This window comes from Bubalus bubalis, chromosome 8, assembly GCF_019923935.1.
Source record: "Bubalus bubalis isolate 160015118507 breed Murrah chromosome 8, NDDB_SH_1, whole genome shotgun sequence".
Taxonomy (NCBI): Eukaryota; Metazoa; Chordata; class Mammalia; order Artiodactyla; family Bovidae; genus Bubalus; species Bubalus bubalis.
In genome coordinates this window covers 22,023,836-22,048,296 of record NC_059164.1, presented here as the reverse complement: position 1 = coordinate 22,048,296, position 24,461 = coordinate 22,023,836, and the positions used below count along the sequence as shown (strand labels likewise).

The 24,461-nt window shown below is 36.9% G+C and overlaps 1 protein-coding gene across 7 annotated transcripts in view; it reads left to right on the top strand.

Annotated features, from left to right (window-relative positions):
- Positions 1-23,599, top strand: part of DGKB (diacylglycerol kinase beta) — an 885,919-nt gene extending 862,320 nt beyond the window's left edge. For all 7 annotated transcript variants that reach the window (XM_044946500.2, XM_025290923.3, XM_025290920.3 and 4 more), the window contains one exon: positions 20,023-23,599. In XM_044946500.2, coding sequence (XP_044802435.1) covers positions 20,023-20,130 — 108 coding nt within the window. In that variant the 3' untranslated portion in view covers positions 20,131-23,599. The remainder of the gene's footprint in view (positions 1-20,022) is intronic.
- The last annotated feature ends 862 nt before the right edge of the window (positions 23,600-24,461 follow it).

Genomic DNA, 24,461 nt, shown 5'->3' with positions numbered 1-24,461 from the left:
ACAGCTATTGTAACATGACACTTGCTGCCTTAGCAGATACACCATTTTTAAGGAATCTTAAGATGTTCTAATGGGCTTACTTTAGAAAAGGGAAAAAGTAGACCAGATAATGTATATTTTTGGTGCTAAAAGGAAAGAGGTAACCCATAAATTATCAGTAGGAAAATTGTTAATGGGTGGATGTACATCTGAAAATTACTGTTTACTTAATATTTAAACATAAAATAAGGATGAATCTTAAGATTCTTCATTTGTTATGGGTATAAATCTTGGTATTTTGAGGAAAAGAAAATTAATAACAGTCTTCTGTCATCTTGAGACATAGTTGGATAATCAGATGGCTGTTCTTGTGGGTATACTTTTTAAGGTATGAGTGGTAGTAAGACTCCAAAAGCAGTTAAATAAAACATAAACTAAAAGCATCCTTTTACCTAAGACTTCATTGGTAAATGCTCTTGCATAGATTTACATTTCTAAGCCTTTTTTCCCCCCAAAGACTGGCATGTTAGTGTTTAGTGGCATTATTTTGTGTGTTCCCCTGTTACTTATGCATTAATTAGTTTTGTTTACCTGTGCATAATTTTTCCCTAATTTCACAACAGTTGTTGTTTTTGTAATTGACAATGCAATTTACTGCATGTATGCTTTCTGGCCTGCAAACAAAATGTTAAGGTGTAGAGCACCAACCTCTTCATCTTAGATTGGTTAAAAAAAAAAAAAAAGGATTGGTTGTGACTAATTTCCAATTAATTTGCAGTGGTTACAGGGAACAAAACAATTGCACCTACTAATTAAAATTTAAAATATTCCAAAGTGTCATCTTTAGGTGTCTGTGGAATATATAATTTCCATTTTGGTTCATTGCTGGATCTGTAACATCCGTGAGCTTGACAGCTCTATTAATTTAAAGTCTCAGTAATACCTATTAGTACAAAACATGAAAAAACTACCATTAATCATTTATTTTAATTTTGCAGCTCTGTCATTTTCTCAGTATGTTTTAAAATTATGATGACACCATAATGTGCACAAATCGACCTGGGTGAAGGGAGAACAGATCGCTCTACTTAGGAGAGATACTGAAGTACATTGTTAGAGCTTAATTGATGCCAAACTGATTAGATTTGCTTGCATTTTGCACAAAATTATTTTAAACATATTTAAGCACGTTTAAATATTTTAAACATATTTAAATATTTTAAACATTAAAAATATTTTAAACATTTTCTTCCTGAATTGTATTTTAAAAATTATCCCAAATGAGTTATGTTTACAATTAGACTTATACCTTTTTATAGTTCTTTAATACATTCTATTTAAATATTGTGAAATAAACCCACATTGTTCTTTTATTTTTCATTTTGAAACCTGAATTAATCTACACCGTTTCAATTCAGAAAAGTTCATTTCCACTTAGCTTGAAGATAATAGTATCTTTCATAGATATGTTCTTGGATAGGAACTCCAAACCCAACGTGGACACAACGTCCAAAGACATGAAAGGGCAGAAATTGAGATAAGAAATATATATGTATATAGTACCTTATGCATTTTTATTGATGTGATCTGGGACTGTTGAACATGCTAAAAGTGATGAAATTATATGCACTCAACAGAATTTTGTCATTAGTTTTCTAAAGGACCAGTAGATATTTATATTTAAATCTGGTTCAAAATTAAATATATTTCTGTAGAATGGGTAAAGTTAGTAAGTCTCTTAATTGATGGGCATTGTTGTACCAATAGATAAGTTTGATTTTTTTCTTTCCAGAGCAGTCAGAGGTCTCTTTTTTGGATACAAACTATAGATTCATTAGGCCTGAACCTGATCTTTTTCCCTTGTGAAAGACTTCTAGTTCTTCATTTCTTCTGATTTTGTGCATTAAAAATTAAAAACTATGGCTAACATATTCTAAACTTTCCTCAAAATGTAACATACAGTATTGCTAAAAGTTTTCAAGAGTAAACCTTCTTTATCCATGAACAGAGCACAGTATTTCATAGAAATAGTCCCAAGATGGGTTACTAATTTCAAATAAAAATTTTAAATAAAAACTTAATAAAATACACTGAATAAAATTTAATCATTTATTGTTTTTATTTCCTTGAATAGTCAGAACACAGTTGCACATGTCTTATTTGAGGAGATTTTTTAAAAAGAGAGGATTTTAAAATATTACAGACATACCTAGGAGAAATCGCAGGTTACCCTACTACTACAATAAAGCAAATACAATAAGTCACATGAATTTTTTTTGGTTTCCTAGTGCTTGTATGTTATGTTTACCGTGTACTGTAGTCTATTAAATGTATGATAGCACTTTTCTAAAATAGAAAGTGTAAACCTAAATTTAAAAAAAACACACTTTTAGTTGATCCTTCAGTGAGTCATAATCTTTTTGCTAGAGGAGGGTCTTACCTGGGTGTTGACATGTGCTAACTGATCAGGGTGGTGGTTCCTGAAGATTGGGTGGTTGTAGCAGTTTCTTAAATAAGACAACAATGAAGTTTGCTGCATCGATTCTTCCTTCCCCAGTCAATTCCTCTGCAGCATCAGTGCTATTTGACAGCATTTTACCTACAAGAGAACTTGTTTCAAAACTGGGGTCAGTCCTCTCAAGTCCTCCCACTGTTTGTCAACTAAATTTATATAATCTTCTGAGTTCTTTGTTGTCATTTCAACACTCTTTACACAATATCCACCAGGAGTAGACTCCATCTCAAGAAACTACTATTTTTGCCCATCCACAAGAAGCACCTCCTCATGTGTGGAATTTTTATCATGAGATTACAGCAATTCAGTCGTATCTTCAGGTTCCACTTCTAATTCTCGTTCTCTTGTTATTTTCACCACATCTATAGTTACTTCCTCCACTGATGTCTTGAACCCCTTAAAATCATATATGATGGTTGGATCAACTTCTTTCAGACTCCTGCAGTGTTGATATTTTGACCTCTTCCCGTGAATCAAGAATGTTCTTAACGATGCCTAGAATGGTAAATCCTTCCCAGAAGGTTTTCTGTTTACTTCACCTAGATCCATCAGAGGAATCACTATGTGTGGCAGCTATAACCTAACAAAATGTGTTTCTTAAATAAAGTCAAAATTAATTCTTGATCCATGGACTGTAGAGTGAATATTGTGTTGGCAGGCAAGAAAACAACACTAATCTCATTGTATATCTCCATCAGAGCTCTTCAATGACCAGGTGCATTGGCAATGATATTTTGAAAGGAATCTTTTTTTCTGAGCACTCCATCTCAACAATGGGCTTGAAATATTCATAAACCATGTTATAAACAGATGTGCTATCATTTAGGCTTTGTTCTTTCATTTATATAGCACAGGTGGAGTAGATTTGGCATAATTCTTAAGCATCCTAGGATTTTCAGAATGGTAAATGAGCACTGGCTTCAACTTAAAATCACCACCTGAATTAGCCTCTAACAAGAGAGTCAGCCTGTCCTTTAAAGTTTTGAAGCCAAGCATTGACTTCTCCTCTCTAGCTATGAGTACTGACCCCTGGTGGCTCAGTGCTAATCTGCTTGTAATTCAGGAGACCTGGGTTCAACCCCTGGGTTGGGAAGATCCCCTGGAGAAGGGAATGGCAACCCACTCCAGTGTTCTTGCCAGGGAAATCCCATGGAGCTTGGTGGACTACAGTCCATGGGGTTGCAAAGTGTTGGACACAATGGACGTGAGTGTGAGTGAACTCCGGGAGTTGGTGATGGAATCGTGCTGTGATTCATGGAGTCGCAAAGAGTCGGACATGACTGAGCGACTGAACTGAACTGAGCTACTAACACTTTCACTTTCTCTAGCTGACATCTTCTTCCCATATAAGGCTGTTTTGTCTGCATTGAAAATCTATTGTTTCATGTTGCCACCTTAACTAATTGTCTTAGCTAGATCTTCTGGATAGTTTGCTGTAGCTTCTACATCAGCACTTTCTGCTTCACCTCATACTGTTTTGTAATGGAGATGACTTCTTTCATTAAACCTCCTGAACTAAGCTGCGTTAGCTTCAAACTTTTAAAGTTTCCTCATCTCCCTCAGCCTCCATAGAACTGTGGAGAGTTAGGGCCTTGCTCTTTATCAGACTTTGGCCTAAGGGAATGTTATGGCTGATTCAGCCTTCTGTCAAACCAGGGAACCTTCTCCATCTCAACATAAGGCTGTTTTGCATTCTTATCATTCTTGTGTTGACTGGGGTAGCACTTTTGGTTTCCTTCAAGAACTTTTTCTTTGCAATCACAACAACTGTTTGACAGAGGCCTAGCTTTTGGCTTGACTCAGCTTTTGACATGCCTTCCTCACTCACCTTAATCATTTCTAGATTTTGATTTAAAGTGAGAGATGTATGACTCTTCCTTTCATTTGAACATTTTGAGGCCATTGTAGGGTTATTATTTGGCCAAATTTCAATATTGTAGTGCTCAGGGAATAGGGAGGCATGAAATGTGGGAGAGAGATGGAGGAATGACCAGTCACTGGAGAGTTAAAACACACAAAATTTATCTATTAAGGTTGCCATCTTATATGGGTACAGTTCATGGTGCCCTACAGCAATTACAATAATAACATCAAAGATTACCTAGCACAGATCATCACAACAAATAGAATAATAATGAGAAAGTTGGAAACATTGTGATAATTGCCAAAATGTGACACAGATACATGAAATGAATGAAGACTGTTGGGAAATTGCGTGAATTGTGTGCATTGACTTGCTTGATGTGAGGTTGTCACAAGTTTACAGTTTGTATTAAAAAAAATACCTAATATCTGCAAAGCACAACAAAATGAAGTGCAGGAAGTATGCCTGTACATTGCTTTATCCATGTGACAATTTGCTATGTGAAAAGACCACAGAAAAGAGGATACATAAAATATTATTCATGAAAAGTAGAATCTCAAATTGTGAATATTGTTAATATTCTCCAGTTGCAGTCAAGGAGAAATATTTTATTGTTTTGTTCTTTTTTAAAATTTTTGCTTTTTTCCAATATGATCAAATATTTGGAGAGACCCTTGAAAAAGAAAAATAGTTTCTAGGTTAAGTTGTGATATCATTTTTCTGCAAAGACATGAAAATTATAAAAACTTACTTTTTTTAATGTCATTGACCTTCCTGGCTACCAGCTTATAATAATGAAATAAAATGAAAACCAAATTTATATCTTAAAAGAGATTTCAAACCCAGGTATGAATATTTCCTCTGCTGTTTGGACAAATAGCCCATCACTTTCAGGAGAAAGTTTCTCTTTTCTTATTGCCATACCTATTTAAAATTCCTGTGAATTTAATCAGCAAGTAAACCTCTCAAACCCATTCTTTTAGAGATTTTATTGTAAATCTCCACAGTGATTTCTTTGAGGTTGATGTTAGATCAAAGACTTTGACATTAAACTTGGAAATTACTATCATTCCAGAAAATAATGGCTGGAATCATAAAGAAGCTGGCACAGGGATTTTAGAAAATTGTTATGTTTCATTGCTTTGCTTTTTGGCAGTTATGGACCTGAAAAATTTAGCATGCTCTTTATTCCCACTGTCATATGGCTCAGCTACACGCATGAATTCAAAATGGTTTCCATTATTGGAAAGAGACACTCTTATTCCAGAATCAAGCTAGGTAACTTTTAATGTTCCAGATAATTGCTAAATTAAGCTCTCTCTGCAGATATTTTATGGCATTTATTTTGCTCTGAAAACCCCATTCATTTTTAAGGTAGCTGAATAAATCCAGTGATAATAAATTCTTAAAGAGATGAATCAGGAAAAGAAAATTTTGGCTAAATGCAGGGGGAATATTTAAAAAGGAAAATCCTACCTTCTGAGATAATTTCTAAGAAGCACAATATTATTAAGCCCACCCTGGTGCAAAGCAACAAAGAGATTAAACATTGAAGCCAAATTTGATCAGTTGATCTGTTACTAAAATTGAGAAAGCTAGTATATATTCTAATTCAGAATTTTCACAGAATAAATTATGAATGGTGGCACTCAGTATAGCAAAGAGATGCCATATGAAACTATTTCCACTTTTATTCATCTTTTAGCTTGTTGTTGTTTAGTCACTAAATCGTGTCTGACTGTGACCCCGTGGACTGTAGCCTGCCAGGTTTCTCTGCCCATAGAATTTCCCAGTTAAGAATACTGGAGTGGGTTACTGTTTCTTTCTCCAGGGGATCTTCCTGACCCAGGGATTGAACCCATGTCTCTTGCATTGGCAATTGGATTCTTTGAGCCACCTGTCAAGCAGTCTTTTAGATATTGACCCATTAAGTCATAATCTTAAATTAATGTTCATTATTTGACTGTAATTGCATCAAGGGTCAACAAGTTTAATCTTTGGGCCAGATCTACCCAGTCACCTGTTTTTGCATAGTCTCAAAGAGTTAAGAATATTTTTTAATATTTTTAAATGGTTGAAAAATCCAAAAGAATAATAATAGTTTATAATGTTAAAAGTATATGAAATGCAGATTTTAGTTTTCATACATAAAGTTTGACTAGAACATAGTCACATCCATTTGTTTACATTTAGTCTGTGGCTACTTTTGTGCACAATAGCAGAGTTGTTACAGAGACTTCATAGACCACAAAGCCTAGAGTGTTTACCATCTAGCCCTTTACAGAAAATATTTGCCAACCCCTAAATTGCATAAGCATCTTACGGTTATGTAACTCTCAAACATGATTTCTAGATTTAGAATTAGTATTAATTTAGTAGCTTACATAACTTACATGCAAATCATTGTGAAAATGAAGGCATGCCTAGCCCAGATACATGTAATTTGAATGTCTCACCTTCATTAATAGAAAATGAGCAGGCCATATTGAAGACAGATTTGAAATGTTTGCATGATCATACTTCTTTCTAGTTTTTTCTCCTAACTCCCAGGTTACTTGTCCTCATATTCTTTCATAGTATATAATTTCCTGCTTCACTGTTATATGTCCATGTTCCCCCATTATGTAATATAATGTCTGATATTCACATTTGAAACACACATCTGTCTTTTAGTCATGTCTTTCCAATGGATAATGTTATTTACAGCATCATTACATCCAAATCTGTCTCGAGAGCCATTCTCCCTTCTGAACACCAGATCTACATATCCCAAAGACACTGAGCATCTCCTCTAGAATATCACACTCTATAGGAGTTCACCAACTTACTGGCTCTCACTCATGCCAAAAAATACATCTCTTTCTGTGAAAAAGCATCACCACACACACAACAAGCAAAGGTAAAAGCATAAAAGTCATACTAGAACCTTTCTCTTTTTGATTACTCCCTGCATCCATCATACCCTGCAACGTGTGCCTCCTTGGTATCTCTCAGATCTGCCCTCTATTCTGTCCCCATTGCCAATGCTGCAACTAAAATCCACTTTCCTTCTTTTCTAGATTATTTTATTCACCTCCCATCTGAGCTCCCTGTTTCTGGTATGATATGCAGCCCCTAAGCCATGCTTCAGAGTGTCACTGCTAAGACTCAGTTTAATTATGTCCTGTCCTTCTCCCATGATCTGAAGGACATTATTTTGTGCTCCCATTGCACTCTGAGAATATCTCCATAGCATATTGTGTGTCACATCCTGCTGCTGCATATGTTACCATCAGTTGACTCTGTGCACCTCAATGATATTTTAAACAGTATCTGTTCAACTTGGAACCCCCATCACTATACTGAAAAAAGCTAGACCTAGTAGATGAACAATCAAGCTAATTAAAATTGAGTTAAATTAGGTTATTTGGTTCCACTGATATTAGCTTTCAGCAATATGTTTGGGGGATGAGTGTAAGAAGGTGCTGGACATGCATTTATTCAGTCAGTCAACAGATTCCTACTGGTCTTACCCCCTTAGAAAGAGAAGCAAGTGACTAACAGACCAAGGCTTCTCAAAGGTGAATGCGTGTGTGAATTACATGGGAATCTTATTATAAAGTGGAATCTGATTCAGGCTTGGGGTGGGACTGCTGCTGCTGCTGCTGCTAAGTCGCTTCAGTCGTGTCCGACTCTGTGCGACCCCATAGACGGCAGCCCACCAGGCTCTGCCGTCCCTGGGATTCTCCAGGCAAGAACAGTGGAGTGGGTTGCCATTGCCTTCTCCGTTGTGTGAAAGTGAAAAGTGAAAGTGAAGTCACTCAGTCGCGTCCGACTTGTAGCGACCCCATGGACTGCAGCCTACCAGGCTCCTCCATCCACGGGATTTTCTAGGCAAGAGTACTGGAGTGGCTTGCCATTGCCTTCTCCGTGGGGTGGGACTAGGAGACTGCATTTCTCACAATGCTGTCAGTGTTCCTGGTTTGTGGACCACATTTGGAGAACCAAAACACTAGAGAGAAAAACTGTTTCTTGCCGAAGGATTTTTATTGTTAAATACATGTACCAAAATTATATGTATACATTGAAAAGAACAAAATGTATGGAATTTCAAGGAAAATGACTAGCTTCTGTCCCATCATTTGCGTCACCAGATCCATTCTTTGATTCTTTGGCTGTCTCTTCTGATTGAGGCTTCCCCATGGCTCAGACAGTAAATCTGCCTACAGTGCAGGAGACCAGGTTGTGATCCGTGTGTCAGGAAGATGCCCTAGAGAAGGGTATGGCAACCCACTCCAGTATTCTTGCCTGGAGAATCGAATGGACAGAGGAGCCTGGCAGGCTGCAGTTCATGGGGTGACAAAGAGTTAGACACAACTGAGTGATTAACACTTTTTTCACTCAATCTGCTTTGCTATAATTTTTGGGGTTTTTTTTTTTGTTTGTTTGGTTGTTTGTTTTTTTACTTAATAGTTTTAGGTATATTCTGCTTAGTTTATGCTTTACAAAAGTGGTTTGTAACATCACTCCATTTAAATCTTGCTGTAAGTTAGTATCTGCTGGGTGATTTTTATGTGCCAGATAATGTTCTAAGCATTTTGTATGCAATGATTCATTTACTCCTTACAAGCAACCAATGAAATAGGTACTATCTCTGTGGTATAGATAGTGAAAACGAATTAGTCATTTGCCCAAAGTCTCCAGATAGGAAGTGAGGATCCTGTCACTCTGATTTTTTAACCAGTATTCTATTCTGCTTCTGAAAAAAGAATATTTGAATCCATATAAAACATAGAATGATTGAGATTATGAAAATGTCATCAACTATAGAACCAAGTTACTGACACACAATTACATTTTCTTTCCTACAAAGCTTTTATCATCTCTTTTCCTTTCTTTGTAAAGCCATCATTATAATAATTCTCATTTCTTAAACACTGCACCATATCAATTAATCTATTATCCCCACTCCCTTCTTTATATGGCAGAAGCCCTTCCCTGCAGGTTTCTTCCTGAGTTTCTTGCAGATCAGGGTCTCAGTTGGATCCTCTTTTTGTTGCCATTGTTGTTTTCAATAAACTTATATTTTAGAGCACTTTGAGGTTCACAGTAAAACTAAGCGGAAGGTACAGAGATTTCCCATATAGCTCTCACCCCCCACACACGCATGGCCTCCCCACTGACAGAATTACCCCACAAATGGTACTTTTGATAGAATTGGTAAACTTCCATAGACACATCATGTTCACTCAAAGTCCATAGTTTGCACTGGGTCCACTCAATGTTGTTCATTCCATGGGCTTGGGCAAGTGTATAAGGTCTTTACAATAATAATATACCTATTATTATAACATCATAAGGAATGTCACTGTCATGAAAATTCTCTGTGCTTCATTTATTAATCCCTCTCTCCCATAACCCATGGCCCACTGATATTTTCACTGTCTCCATAGTTTTGCCTTCTCCAGAGTGTCATATAATTGGAATCTTACTGGATATAGCCTTCTCAGATTGATTTCACTCACTTAATAATGTGCATTTAAGTTTCCTTCATGTGCGTTCATGGCTAGATAGCTCATTTCTTTTTAGCACTGAATAATATTCCTTTCACTTCATGGGAAATAGATGGGGAAATAGTGGAAACAGTGTCAGACTATTTTGGGGGCTCCAAAATCACTGTAGATGGTGATTGCAGCCGTGAAATTAAAAGACACTTACTCCTTGGAAGGAAAGTTATGACCAACATAGATAGCATATTGAAAAGCAGAGACATTACTTTGCCAACAAAGGTCCGTCTAGCCATGGCTATGGTTTTTCCAGTGGTCGTGTATGGATGTGAGAGTTGGACTGTGAAGAAAGCTGAGTGCCGAAGAATTGATGCTTTTGAACTGTGGTGTTGGAGAAGACTCTTGAGAGTCCCTTGGACTGCAAGGAGATCCAACCAGTCCATTCTAAAGATCAGTCCTGGATGTTCTTTGGAAGGAATGATGCTAAAGCTAAAACTCCAATACTTTGGTCACCTCATGTGAAGAGTTGACTCATTGGAAAAGACTCTGATGCTGGGAGGGATTGGGGGCAGGAGGAGAAGGGGACGACAGAGGATGAGATGGCTGGATGGCATCACCGACTCAATGGACATGAGTTTGGGTGAACTCCGGGAGTTGGTGATGGACAGGGAGGCCTGGTGTGCTGCAATTCATGGGGTCACAAAGAGTTGGACACGACTGAGAGACTGAACTGAACTGAACTGAATATTCCTTTGGGCTTCCCGGATGGCCCTAGTGATAAAGAATGGGCCTGCCAATGCAGGAGTCATAAGAGACATGGATCCAATCCCTGGGTCATGAAAATCTGCTGGAGGATGGCACAGCAAGCCACTGCAGTATTCTTGCCTGGAGAATCCCATGGACAGAGGACCCCAGTGGGCTACAGTTCATGGGGTCGACAAAGTCGAACACAACTGAAGCAGCTTAGCATGCGCGCACACACAGTATTCCTTTGTCTTGATTGATGTACCACAATTTATTTATCCATTCACCTACTGAAGGACCTCTTGGTTGTTTCCAAGTTTTGGAAATTATAAAAAAAGCTGCTGTAAACATTTGTGTACAGGTTTTTATGTAGACATAAGTTTCCAACTTTTTTGTATATATTCCATGAGTGCAAACACTGGATCATATGATGAGTATATTTAGTTTTATAAGAAACCTCCAAACTGTCTTCCAAAGTACCATTTTGCCCTCCCAGTACCTATGTATGGGAGTCCTTGTTGCTCCACACCCTCACCAACTCTTGGTGTTGTCCATTTGATCCTCCGTTTTTTGAATCTTTTTCTTAGCTCATACATCTGTTTTGCTGGAGAACACCCTTAAATATGTTTTAAAGGGCATATAAAGGGCAAGCTCTCTAGATCTTTCTATGACTGAAAATATATTCATTGTACCCTTGCATTTAATCAATGTACCAACCACATTGAGAAATCTAAGATAGAAGTAACTTTTCCTCTGAGGTTTAAAGGCGTTTCTCTGTTTTATTCTACCATTAATGTTTTTGAGAAGCCTGATGCCATGCTGATTTTCATGTTTCTGTAAGTGACCCGTTTTTCCTCTTGAGGGCATTTGTTGTTGTTGTTGTTGTCCAGTCGCTAAGTCATGTCCGACTCTTTGTGACCCCATGGACTGCAGTGTGCCAGGCTTCCCTGTCCTTCACTGTCTTCGAGTTTGCTCAAATTCATGTCCATTGAGTTGGTGATGCCATCCAACCATCTCATCCTCTGTCACCCTCTTCTCCTTCTGCCTCCAACAGTTCCTAGCATCAGAGTCTTTTCCAGTGAATCAGCCCTTCACATCAAGTGGCCAAAGTATTGGAACTTCAGCTTCAGAGGGCATTTAGAATCTTCTTTATGTCATTGTGCTTTGAAATTTCAAAATAATGTGTGATTTGAGCTGGGCAGGGCAGCGATCAAAGTTTGCTGGAAGGTTCTCAAGAGCAGTACTTGGCACAAAGATACAGAAGTGGGAATCAACAAGGAGTGCTTGGAAGATTTGAGAATCAGCTTTCAAACACAGCCCTTCCATTAACCCTTGCATGCCCCTTGAGTGGGGCATTTCATGTTACAGAACATAAGTTTTTGTCCTGTATTATAAAATAAAGGTGTTGACACCTACCTCCTTAGGGCTGTTGGGAGGGTATATTTAGATAATATATAAGTAAAGTTATGAAAAAAATATTCTTTTGGTATTAGGTATGAGAATTCCTTGAAGATAGAATAGATCCATCTTCATTCTAATCTTATTAGGATGCTTTGATAAGTAGTTGGTTTGGTGGATGTGGCATACAGAGACTGGGTGTTAAGCATGGTGTTCCTATAACATGAGGAAGAAAAATAATACTCTTCACAGCAAAGAGAAGGTAGGAATATTCAAAGCTGAAAAACAAGGAGCTAGGAAAGAAAATATCAATGAGCTGGGCCAAATTATGCCTGGAGGATGAATCCAGGAAGACCTTCCTCTCTCCCTCAGTTTTAGTTAAACTAAAGTCAGCTAAATTTGGAAAACTCAGCAGTGGCCACAGGACTGGAAGAGGTCGGTTTTCATTCCAATCCCAAAGAAGGGAAATGCCAAAGAATGTTCAAACTTCCACACAATGGCACTCATTTCACATGCTCAACTTTACATTTCACATGATAATGCTCAAAATCCTAGACTTCAGCAGTATGTGAACTGAGAAATTCCAGATATACAAGCTGGATTTAGAAAAGGCAAAGGAACCAGATATCAAATTGCCAACATGTGTTGAATCATAGAAAAAGCAAGGGAATTCCAGAAAACATCTACTTCTGCTTCATTGAATACACTAAAGCCTTTGACTGTGTGGACCACAACAAACTGTTGTAAATTCTTAAAGAGAAGGGAATACCAGACTACCTTACCTGCCTCCTGAGAAATCTGTATGCAGGTCAAGAAGCAACTGTTAAAAGGAGACATGGAACAATGGACTGGTTCCAAATTGGGAAAGGAGTATGTCAAACCTGTATATTGTCACCCTGCTTATTTAACTTCCATGCAGTGTACATCATGTGAAATGCTGGGCTGTATGAAGCATAAGCTAGTATCAAGATGGCCAGGAGAAATATCAATAACCTCAGATATGCAGATAACACCACCCTAATGGCAGACAGTAACAAGGAACTAAAGAGCCTCTTAATGAAGATGAAAGAAGAGAGTGAAAATGCTGGCTTAAAACTCAACATTCAAAAAATGAAGATCATGGCATCCAGTCCCATCACATCATGGCAAATAGATGGGGAAACAATGGAAATAGTGACAAACTTAATTTTCTTGATCTCCAACATCACTGCAGATGGTGACTGCAACCATGAAATTAAAAGACACTAGTTCCTTGGAAGAAAAGCTATGACTATCCTAGACAGGGTATTAAAAAGTAGAGACATCACATTGCTGACAAAGGTCTGTACAGTCAAAGCTATGGTTTTCCCAGTAGTCATGTATAGTTGTGAGAGCTGAACCAAAAAGAAGACCAAGTACTGAAAAATTGATGCTTTTGAACTGTAGTGCTGGAGAACACTCTTGAGAATCCCTTTAACAGCACAAAGATCAAACCAGTCAATCCTAAAGGAAATCAATCCTGAATATTCATTGGAAAGACAGATGCGGAAGCTGAAGCTCCAGTATTTTGGTCACCTTATGGGAAAAGCCAACTCATTGGAAAAGACCATGATGCTGGGAAAGATTGAGGGCAAAAGGAGAAGGGGGCAACAGAGGATGAGATGGTTGGATGGCATCACTGACTCAATGAACATGAATTTTAGCAAACTCTGGGAGATACTGAAGTATAGGGAAGCCTGGTGTGCTACAATCCATGGGGTCACAAAGAGTCAGACATGACTAAGCAACTGAACAAGAACAAAACAAAGTCTTTGGAGAGAACATAAATAGGTAGTGAACTAGACACTGTTCACCATGTACTGTAAGCTGTAAACCTCTCCTCTATCCCTTTTAGGACATAGGTTTTCAATTCTATGTGCTTTGATAATAATACTTTTATGAGAGCAGACTTTTGTCAAGAGCAACTCAAAGAGAAGGATGAGACAGGTAGCATCTGAATATCATGTGTAAAGCACTTAGTGTAATAGTCTGCACACGCTTAGAGCCAAATCTTGTCATTATTATTGTTAATATTACAATGTAAGGTGGGACCACCTATCATACTATGTAACCCTGACAGTTCTACACAGACAAGAAAACTGTGCCTTGTAATCCTTCATCTGGTTTCTATATGTGCATTTTTACTTCGTATTAAAAACTTTTAAAACTGAAACCAACCATTTTCATGTTGCTGTTTTTAGAGGCACTCAATCTTAATTTGACATGGGAAGATGGAAGAAGAAAGAGTCATGAGATTTTCATGCTGTTGCTTTCTAAAGGAATAGCTAAGTAGAAATGAAGAAATTATACAAAACATCATTCTAATTCTGACAATATTTATCTTAGCAATGCTCTTCTAGAAAAGGGAATGGATACCCACTCTAGTATTCTTGCCTAGAGAACTCCATGGACAGAAACCCCTGGTGGGCTACAGTCCATGGGGTCACAAACAGTCAGACATGACTGAGCGACTAACATTTCACACTTCTACCTTTATACAGCCATTCCAGCTCCTAGGAGCCCCATGAACATTGCTTAGGATTGCCTACAGTTCTCTCAGTTACAAGCTCAGATTCCTTCCAAACAAAACAGTCAGGTTGCAAACTTTCCTTGCTTGTAGTTCAGTTCATTCATTCAGTCGTGTCCAACTCTTTGCGACCCCGTGAGTTGCAGCACGCCAGGCCTCCCTGTCCATCACCAACTCCCGGAGTTTACTCAAACTCACGTCCATCAAGTCGGTGATGCCATCCAGCCATCTCATCCTCTGTCGTCCCCTTCTCCTCCTGCATCCAATCCCTCCCAGCATCAGAGTCTTTTCCAATGAGTCAACTCTTCGCATGAGATGGCCAAAGTACTGGAGTTTCAGCTTTAGCATCATTCCTTCCAAAGAACACCCAGGACTGATCTCCTTTAGAATGGATTGATTGCATCTCCTTGCAGTCCAAGGGACTCTCAAGTCTTCTCCAACACCACAGTTCAAAAGCATCAGTTCTTTGGTGCTCAGCTTACTTCACAGTCCAACTCTTACATCCATACATCACTACTGGAAAAACCATAGCCTTGACTAGATGGACCTTTGTTGGCAAAGTAATGACTCTGCTTTTGAATATGCTATCTAGGTTGGTCATAACTTTCCTTCCAAGGAGTAAGCGTCTTTTATTTTTTTTTAATTTATTATTATTATTATTTTTTACTTTACAATACTGTATTGGTTTTGCCATACATCAACATGAATCTGCCATAGGTAATGGCTGCAATCACCATCTGCTGTGATTTTGGAGCCTAAAAAATTAAAGTCTGACACTGTTTCCACTGTTTCCCCATTTATTTCCCATGAAGTGATGGGACCAGATGCCATGATCTTAGTTTTCTGAATGTTGAACTTTAAGCCAAGTTTTTCACTCTCCTCTTTCACTTTCATCAAGAGGCTTTTAGTTCCTCTTCACTTTCTGCCATAAGGGTGGTGTCATCTGCATATCTGAGGTTATTGATATTTCTCCCAGCAATCTTGATTCCAGCTGGTGCTTCTTCCAGCCCAGCGTTTCTCGTGATGTCCTCTGCATAGAAGTTAATAAGCAGGGTGACAATATGCTGCCTTGACGTACTCCTTTTCCTATTTGGAACCAGTCTGTTGTTCCATGTCCAGTTCTAACTGTTGCTTCCTGACCTGCATGCAGATTTCTCAAGAGGCAGATCAAGTGGTCTGGAATTCCCATCTCTTTCAGAATTTTCCACAGTTTATTGTGATCCACACAGTCAAAGGCTTTGGCATAGTCAATAAAGCAAAAAATAGATGTTTTTCTGGAACTCTCTTGCTTTTTCAATGATCCAGCGGATATTGGCAATTAGATCTCTGGTTCATCTGCCTTTTCTAAAACCAGCTTGAACATCAGGAAGTTCACGGCTCACATATTGCTGAAGCCTGGCTTGGAGAATTTTGAGCATTACTTTACTAGAGTGTGAGATGAGTGCAATTGTGCGGTAGTTTGAGCATTCTTTGGCATTGCCTTGCATTGGAATGAAAACTGACCTTTTCCAGTCCTGTGGCCACTGCTGAGTTTTCCAAATTTGCTGGCATATTGAGTGCAGCACTTTCACAGCATCATCTTCCAGGATTTGAAATAGCTCAACTGGAATTCCATCACCTCCACTAGCTTTGTTCGTAGTGATGCTTTCTAAGGCCCACTTGACTTCACATTCCAGGATGTCTGCCTCTAGGTGAGTGATCACACCATCATGATTATCTTGGTTGTGAAGATCTTTTTTGTACAATTCTTCTGTGTATTCTTGCCACCTCTTCTTAATATCTTCTGCTTCTGTTAGGTCTATACCATTTCTGTCCTTTATTGAGCCCATCTTTGCATGAAATGTTCCCTTGGTATGTCCAATTTTCTTGACGAGATCTCTGGTCTTTCCCATTCTGTTGTTTTCCTCTATCTCTTTGCACTGATCGCTGAAGAAGGCTTTCTTATCTCTTCTTGCTATTCTTTGAAACTGCATTCAGATGCTTATATCTTTCCTTTTCTCCTTTGCATTTGGCTTCTCTTCTTTACACAGCTATTTGTAAGGCCTCCTCAGACAGCCATTTTGCTTTTTTTGCATTTATTTTCTATGGGGATGGTCTTGATCCCTGTCTCCTGTATAATGTCACAAACCTCCATCCATAGTTCATCAGTCACTCTATCTATCAGACCTAGTCCCTTAAATCTATTTCTCACTTCCACTGTATAATCATAAGGGATTTGATTTAGGTCATACCTGAGTGGTCTGGTGGTTTTCCCTACTTTCTTCAATTTAAGTCTGAATTTGGCAATAAGGAGTTCATGATCTGAGCTACAGTCAGCTCCCAGTCTTGTTTTTGCTGACTGTATAGAGCTTCTCCATCTTTGGCTGCAAAGAATATAATCAATCTGATTTCGTGTTGACCATCTGGTGATGTCCATGTGTAGAGTCTTCTGTATGTTGGAAGAGGGTGTTTGCTATAGTTGGTGCTCAATAAATATTAATGTATTCAGAAACAACTAAGAAGTAACTACCCAACTCTTAAAAAAACGGAAGCACTCAAAGAGATCCTAATGTTTGGTTCATGTTTTCAGACTGCAGAGATTTAATCTATTCTAATGTCTTTAGGGATATGTTACTCCTTTCTCAGTATTTTTTTCCTCATGGATAACAGGTTCTAAAAAATAGTAATAAAAATATAAGGGTGTGGAGTTGAAACAGGCATTTGAGTCATTATTGCATGCCTATTGAGACACCCTTAACCAGGGTCCCCCAACACGAGCCATCTGAACATAAGTAACACTTTAGTCCCTACAGCTTTCTGAAGCCTATACCTGGACTTTCTGTGATTATAAAACCGGCAGTTCAACCTGGTACTGGACTGGTATTATTCTCATCCTTATTGGAGTAGAGTTTGCTTCCATTCAAATATTCAAAGATCTAAGATTATCCGATGAGGCAATGTATGTAAAGAGCCTGGATACACAATAGAAATCTCATGAGTGCAGCTTTCTTCCATGGTATCTCCCTGAGAGGAAAACAGCCCGTTGTTTCTCATTTTTATAAAGAATGGACAAAAAGACAGATTTCAGTGTTTACAGAAATAATGTGAAAGAGTTGTGTGTGACCATAGAAGTGCTTAAACAACTAAGAGGACAGAGGATAGATGATTTTAAAAATAAGGCTGGCCATTATCCAGCTTAGAAACTAGAACTAGAACTTCAAAGTAGTCAGTAGCATGGATTAAGGGTCCTACTGTGTCAAGAGCACTTAGTGAGATATTGTGCTATTTTCAAAGGAATAGTAACGTGATTTCTTTTAAAAGAGATTGTTAATAAAAAGATAGCCATGATGAAACAAAATCTAAATAACCTAAAAATATTAATACAGAAGGCAAACAAAATCTCATACACAATAAGTTGTGGTATTTTGGTTCTACTTTGTTATAAATTGATGCTAATCGTTTTTAAGTGACTAGCATGATATACTTCTTTTCCTACAACAACCAATAGTTTGGTAATAATGATATTGTTTTCCAAAAGACCCTAGTAGTAACATACCCTCTAAAGGATTTAGTCTAATAACCGTGAATCAGAAATCTTCACTTTCTTACCATGGCTTCTTATATTCTGTTTGAATCTAAGATTATTATATAAGCAGCATGTGTTAACTGCATCCTCACATATTCATTTTTAAAGGACATTTTGTATGAACAGATTCATTTTTATATTCAGCATTAAAAAATAGTACCTTTCTGCTTAGCCTCATACTTTAGCATCTATAGCACTATCGAACATACTTGTTAAATTTCTGTTTCTTACTTGACTAGAATTGATTGAGGGTAGAGATTTGTGCTTTGTCTATTTGTTAAAGGCTCCTGGTACAGTGTCTGGAACATAGTAGGAGCTCAATACGTTTTATGAAATGAATGAATGATGGTATATTAGATACTCTAGAGGAGTATAAAATTCAGTGGTAAGAGGTACAGTGTAATCTAAGTGTGAATTATTAGGAGAGAAAATCTGGCTGAGATCTTTTTCAATCTACATAGATAGGTGCATTCTGACATCTTAAGTATCTGGCTATTGATTCCTCAGTTAATAAGATAACAAAAGTAAAATCAGATGAAATCAGATATCCAGAGAGTTTGAGGCTGGTTTAACCTGGTGGCCTTTTACAGGTGCAATTTATTTTTACAGCACAAAGAACACTGAATCTTCCCAGAATAACCTGATTCCAACAGAGTTAAATAAAGTTGCTCATTTATCCTGATTCTTGACATACTTCTGTCTTTCTAGACTGTCTAGAAAGATCTCTATTTCCCAAAGGCCTCAGTGTGAATTTTAATGATCCAGTCCATGTGACATCCTTTTTTTTTTTTCATTGCTGTTAGTAAATGACAAGTGAAGGATATTCATTTTAACTTGAAAATGTCAGCTATGCACTTTAAGAGATATATTTTTGCAGCTTGTAATGAGGTGGTGTTTCTTTTTGAAAGAAATACTCATCTCTGATGCAAGTGCTGTGCAGGTGACAACTGATATTTAATAAGCGATGGTTCTTATATTAGTCGCAGTTCTCTAAAGAAAATGTCTCAGATTGCTTTTGAAAAACTCTTAGCGTCACTAGCCCAAAGGCATGATGTGACCTTTTTATTACATAATGAGAATCATTTATTATCTTACAATGTATCTTAAAGTCACAGACAAAATGCCACTTTGATAATTGCTTTCAATTAGCTTTGAGCATAGCATATATTCATAAAATGTCTTCTCTAATTTAGACTTGAATTAGAGAAAATTACAGACATAATCTACTTTAAGGTTGTCTCATTTAAGGTGATTCGTAGTTTTATTTCAAAGAAATCAAAAAGAAGAGCTTTAGAACAGTCTCTCAGAATGTTTTAAACAGGCTTTTCAATATTTGATTCTATTCTATTACCAATTAATTAACAAATTAGAAAGCTAGTTCATCATTTCTGACCTTTTATGCACGTTAGCTTTTGACTTTCATTCTTAATGATTGTTTTGAAATTAAGGCTTGCAGTTCGTGTTGAAAGAGAGAAACAATCTGATTAACAGGGTAAATAAGGCTTGCCTTGGTACCAAGTACATCTTGATGTGGGGCTCTAATTGAGATTCTGAGTACTATAATGGTGTATCCTTTCCTGTCTTAAATAAATAATACATAACTAATGGTCAATAAATTATACTAGATAATCATATGGCATGAATGAGGAATTTGGGGGTTTAATACGAGCCAGGTTAGAAATAGTATGATACTTAAAATGTAATTTCAATTAAGTTTGGTTTCTTGTTAGCACCCTGAGCATTGGTTTAAAATCATACCTTATCTTCCTTAAAAATATTTTTGCAATAATAGAAACTCTGAAACTACATTTTACTCTTGTGCTGTTTCAGTAACACAGGCAATGTGATTAACCTTAACAGAGATTCTCAGAAATTTGTATTGTACCCAAGGATTACTCCCTCCTCTTTCTCTCTTTTTTTCCCTAGATAAAAATTATACACAAGAACCAAGCCCCAATGCTGATGGGTCCTCCTCCCAAAACCGGGTTGTTCTGCTCCCTCGTCAAAAGAACCAGAAACCGAAGCAAGGAATAATCCTGTATCATTCCCCTGTTGGCACTGTAATGAGCATAACTGGGCCACGGAACACTTATGCTGGAAATCTCTGAACAAGTTCAAGTCTCCTGCTCATGTAAAATCATGGAATTGGTTTGACAGTTTTTGTGACTGAGTTAATGTAAAATTCAGCTAATAGGAAATGTATTGTCTCAGTTTTCATGGGCATCTTTGCATGAAGAAAGCGGAAGTTTACATGAAGTGATACTGCATATTTTTGTTGCATGCATTCCCATAGATTTTTATGTCTCCTATCCATTCCTTCACCAATTTCCATGTACTAACCTGTAAGAAAAGTCTGTACAATAACAACAAAAAAAGGAAATGTCACAGAAAATGTGATTCCAGTTATTAATAAGCACTACTTAATAATGCTTCAGTGATCATAATTGCAGATTGCTATACTTTTCCCTTTAAGAATCAAACAGCATATCAATGATCTTTGACCTATGACTTGAGGAGCAACTTTTAATTGAAAGGTTTTATTAAATAGTTGTCTATTTGCTGTATCTAAATAGTTTTCCTTTGACTTCTTGATGCTTCTGAGTGGAATTTATTAATATGCTTCTGAGTGGAATTTATTAATAAAATATCAGGTGTAAAATTTTCTTGTGCTGAGAAGTAGGAAATGGTTTTATTTTGTTTAGTTTTGTTTTTAATTCTACACATAAGTGAAATCATGTTACTTGGCAGTAAAGTGTGTTAATATGGCAAGCCTTATTCCCTTCTGCATGTGAATCTAGAAGAAAATTCTTAATCACAACAGTAACCAAATAGATGTTTGAAACTATGTGCCTAACTGTATTTCCCACCAAAGATTCAGAAAAAGATGCTTGAGAGAAATGGGTTATGCATAATTAATTAAGCATCATGAAGAAAATTTATGGTTCTAATGATTAATTTTGTGATGGCTAAAACTCTGGAAGAGAAGGGATTACCCATTAATTATGATTAAAAATCTCCTTTCACAGACAATAAGCTATGCAACACAATCAAAGCTCAATAGCTAATTTCTTGCTTTTTTGGTCATTTGTGAGTATAGGTGTCTATAATTTTGAATGGGTCAGCTAAGTACACTTGCGAAAGTAAATGATTGTATCATTTCCTTTCGAGTATAAATTGATCCCTGTAATAATATTGAGCTCTTTGAAGTCAATCATGCATGCAGTTGGCATCCTCCCTTTTCAACTCCTGCACTCCTATCTCCATGACTTTTCAAATATTTATTTGGAAATAATGCCCTAGATTGTTATTAAAGTTTTTCATGGCATGGCTGAATTCTCTGATTGTTTGAAGAAATTATGGAATAGTATTTTTAAGTGTTTCATTTAAACCTATGATATAAAATTAAATGCTTGTTCTGAGCAGTTTGGGTATTGTTCATTCATATTGAGCTGCATCTCCTCGTTGCATGTTTTATGTTTTTAAACATGCCATAAGGAAAACAAGTGCTTGAAATGCATGATTTATTAGTTTCTCTCTCCATTCTGCATTAAAGTACTGATGATTTTCAGTTCTGTTTTTCTATTGATTCCTTCATCTTTCAATTACAGATAGCATTTAGTGATTCTTGAACATAATCCTGTACATGGACTTATGGATTTCAAATTAAATTGCTATAATTTTTGCTCTTTGATTGGAAGACTCAACTGAATGTTGTTATAGCAAATAACTACTCTCCAGCAATGTGCTATCCTGGAAGATTATGTCTAAAGCATTTTCTTTTAGTGTTTCAGGAACATTGGATGGTAAATATAAATCAACAAAAGTTTAATTGCTTTAAAAATAAAAGCTTTTGAGTAAATTAAGACATTATTTAGCATTCTCAGGAAAATTGTCGTTATAGTTGCAAATGCGGCACAGCAATCACTTGCCCTAGTATAATAAAAGTTATTTGGCAGAGCAGCGTCTAGACCAGAAGAAATCTCAAAGCAGTAACAAATGCATTACTGACATAATGTTACATAACACACACATTGATTTTTGTGTATCTATGGTTACAGGTAATAAATATTTTCACACAGACTGACAACATTTTCTGTAATGGGCCGGCAGGCTTTGTGTCAGAAACATACTCTGAAGGCACAAATTATTTTGTGTTCAGGACAGCATACAATTATTTCCTGGCTACCTTTCATAGTTTGAAGGCAGCACCAGTTTGTGAATCAGTTTTAACAATCTGTGCACTGAAGAGCTATTGAATAGACAGTGAGATGAGAGAAATCAAGCAACCTGCTTAAGACCTCAATAGTTGAAATACTGGGCTGTAGCTTTCCTTCAATGTAGCTATGTAATTATCATTAGTAATAATTGTAGTTACATCTTCAGTCAGTGGGATTCATTGGTACCAATCATAAATGTTCAAACAGGAATCAAACTTTCCTCTCCCCAGCTCACTTTCCAAAGATACTGATGAGCTTGCCCTTCAAGAACACTACTCAAGGGGTTTGGAAAGTGATTTTTTAAAAACTAGTTTGATAGTTTTGAAATCAGAGAAGATACTCTCACCATTTTCTGACAGCTTCAAGTGAAGAATATGTATTTTAAGAAACATTCCAAACTGAAAGCCCTGTGGTATATAGAAATATTAAATACAGTTAGCTTTGTAAGGTGGAAATTTTCTTATATGTGTGTGGGTGAACGTTTGCATTGTTGAGTCAACCTTTTCTAAATACAGTAGATATAGTTGTATAAAGTTTTAAATGGATGAAGCTCTTGAGTAAATATCATACTGGGATTTCTGGGTTCAGAGGAAAATGGGAAAAGAGATATGTACTTTGCTGAGTATTGCCATACACTGAGTAGATAAATAGAAATTCCAGAATAAAGCTGGATATCTATGCTGCTAACAGGAAAGAAGGTGTCTGTGTAGAATGGAGAATTTTTAAGGACATAAATGTATTCCTCTACTTATGTGTGTATACCATGTATATCTGATGCTGTTAAATTTATTGTGGAAGGAAAATATATCTGGTAGGAAGTAAAGAAAATAGAATTTTAAGAGTTTTTATTTTTAAACAGACTGTGTGATTATAGCCAGAATAAAGCAAAAGACTCAGATATTTAGTGTATTCTACTGCAGGGGGAAATTTAACTCCAGTGAGAATTATTGAATGAGATATATATGTTTTTTTTTCACATTTTGTTCTTTTTTCCTTATTTAGGAGGATGGGAAACAGTTGTGCTTTTCAAGGGAGAATCTGTTTTGAATCTCAGACTGTATTCTACTTGAATAAGACAAAACTTTCCAACAGCCCCATTGCTTTATGTGTCAGAAGTTTGTTTCTCATTGGTTATAAAAAGGAAAATGTTCCTTTCTTGGCACATATTAGCCCAAAGAGCTATTCAAATAGAGTACATATATTCTAAATGAAAATATTAAGCCCTTGTAATATATGTTGAGGATGTAAAATTTAAATAAATAAATAAACAAGCAAAAATTTGCCAAGGAGCTTTTATTTGGGGAAATGCAGAAATCACCCCTTAAGTCTCTCAATGAAAGTGCATTCTATTTAAATAAAGTTTGAATAAAATCACATTTAAAGGATTCTCTATATCCTTATTGTGTTTAAAAACATGGAATTCATTTCATTATACTATCTTATTTTCTCAGAAAGTGTTATTATATATAGTATTCTGCTTTTTGAAATAAAAATGTTAACACTCGATTATGTCATTCCTTTCCACCATTTTGCCCAACTTTTGTCCATAAATTAATTCTTCAAGCAGCTGACAATCTACCCCGGTGGATATCCACTGGGGGTACCAGGCAGGCCACCTGTCTTTTGTCAGAGATAAAGAGTCTGAGTATTGGGGGACTGAATTTTGGTGTCATTAAGAATAGAACAATTTCTGCTTTGCTTGGCCCCAGGATTGTGCTAAGAACAATGTTCCACCAATTTTATAAATTCCAGGAAGGCCAGCAAACCCACTGATAGCATCAAGGGAACCGAAAGACTAGACCGGGGGTTTTGTGAGGGTTACACTGAATTTTCTGGATGAAACTGATTTCTGATTTTATTTTGGGTAACAGACTTCACCAGATATCTCACAGGCACTGAGTAGGCACACAATATTTTACAAAGGAGCTGCAGAAATTAAAGAATTTTTTCATGATGTAAATCTCTAAGTGCCTTTCCATCTATTGGAAGAGTTAACTAAATTGTTGACTAAGGTAAGGACCAAGTTGGGCTTCCCTGGTGGCTCAGTGGTAAAGAATGCACCTGCATTGCAGGAGACAGAAGGAGACACAGATTCAATCCCTGGGTCAGGAAGATCCCCTGGAGGAGGGCAGGGCAACCCGTTTCAGG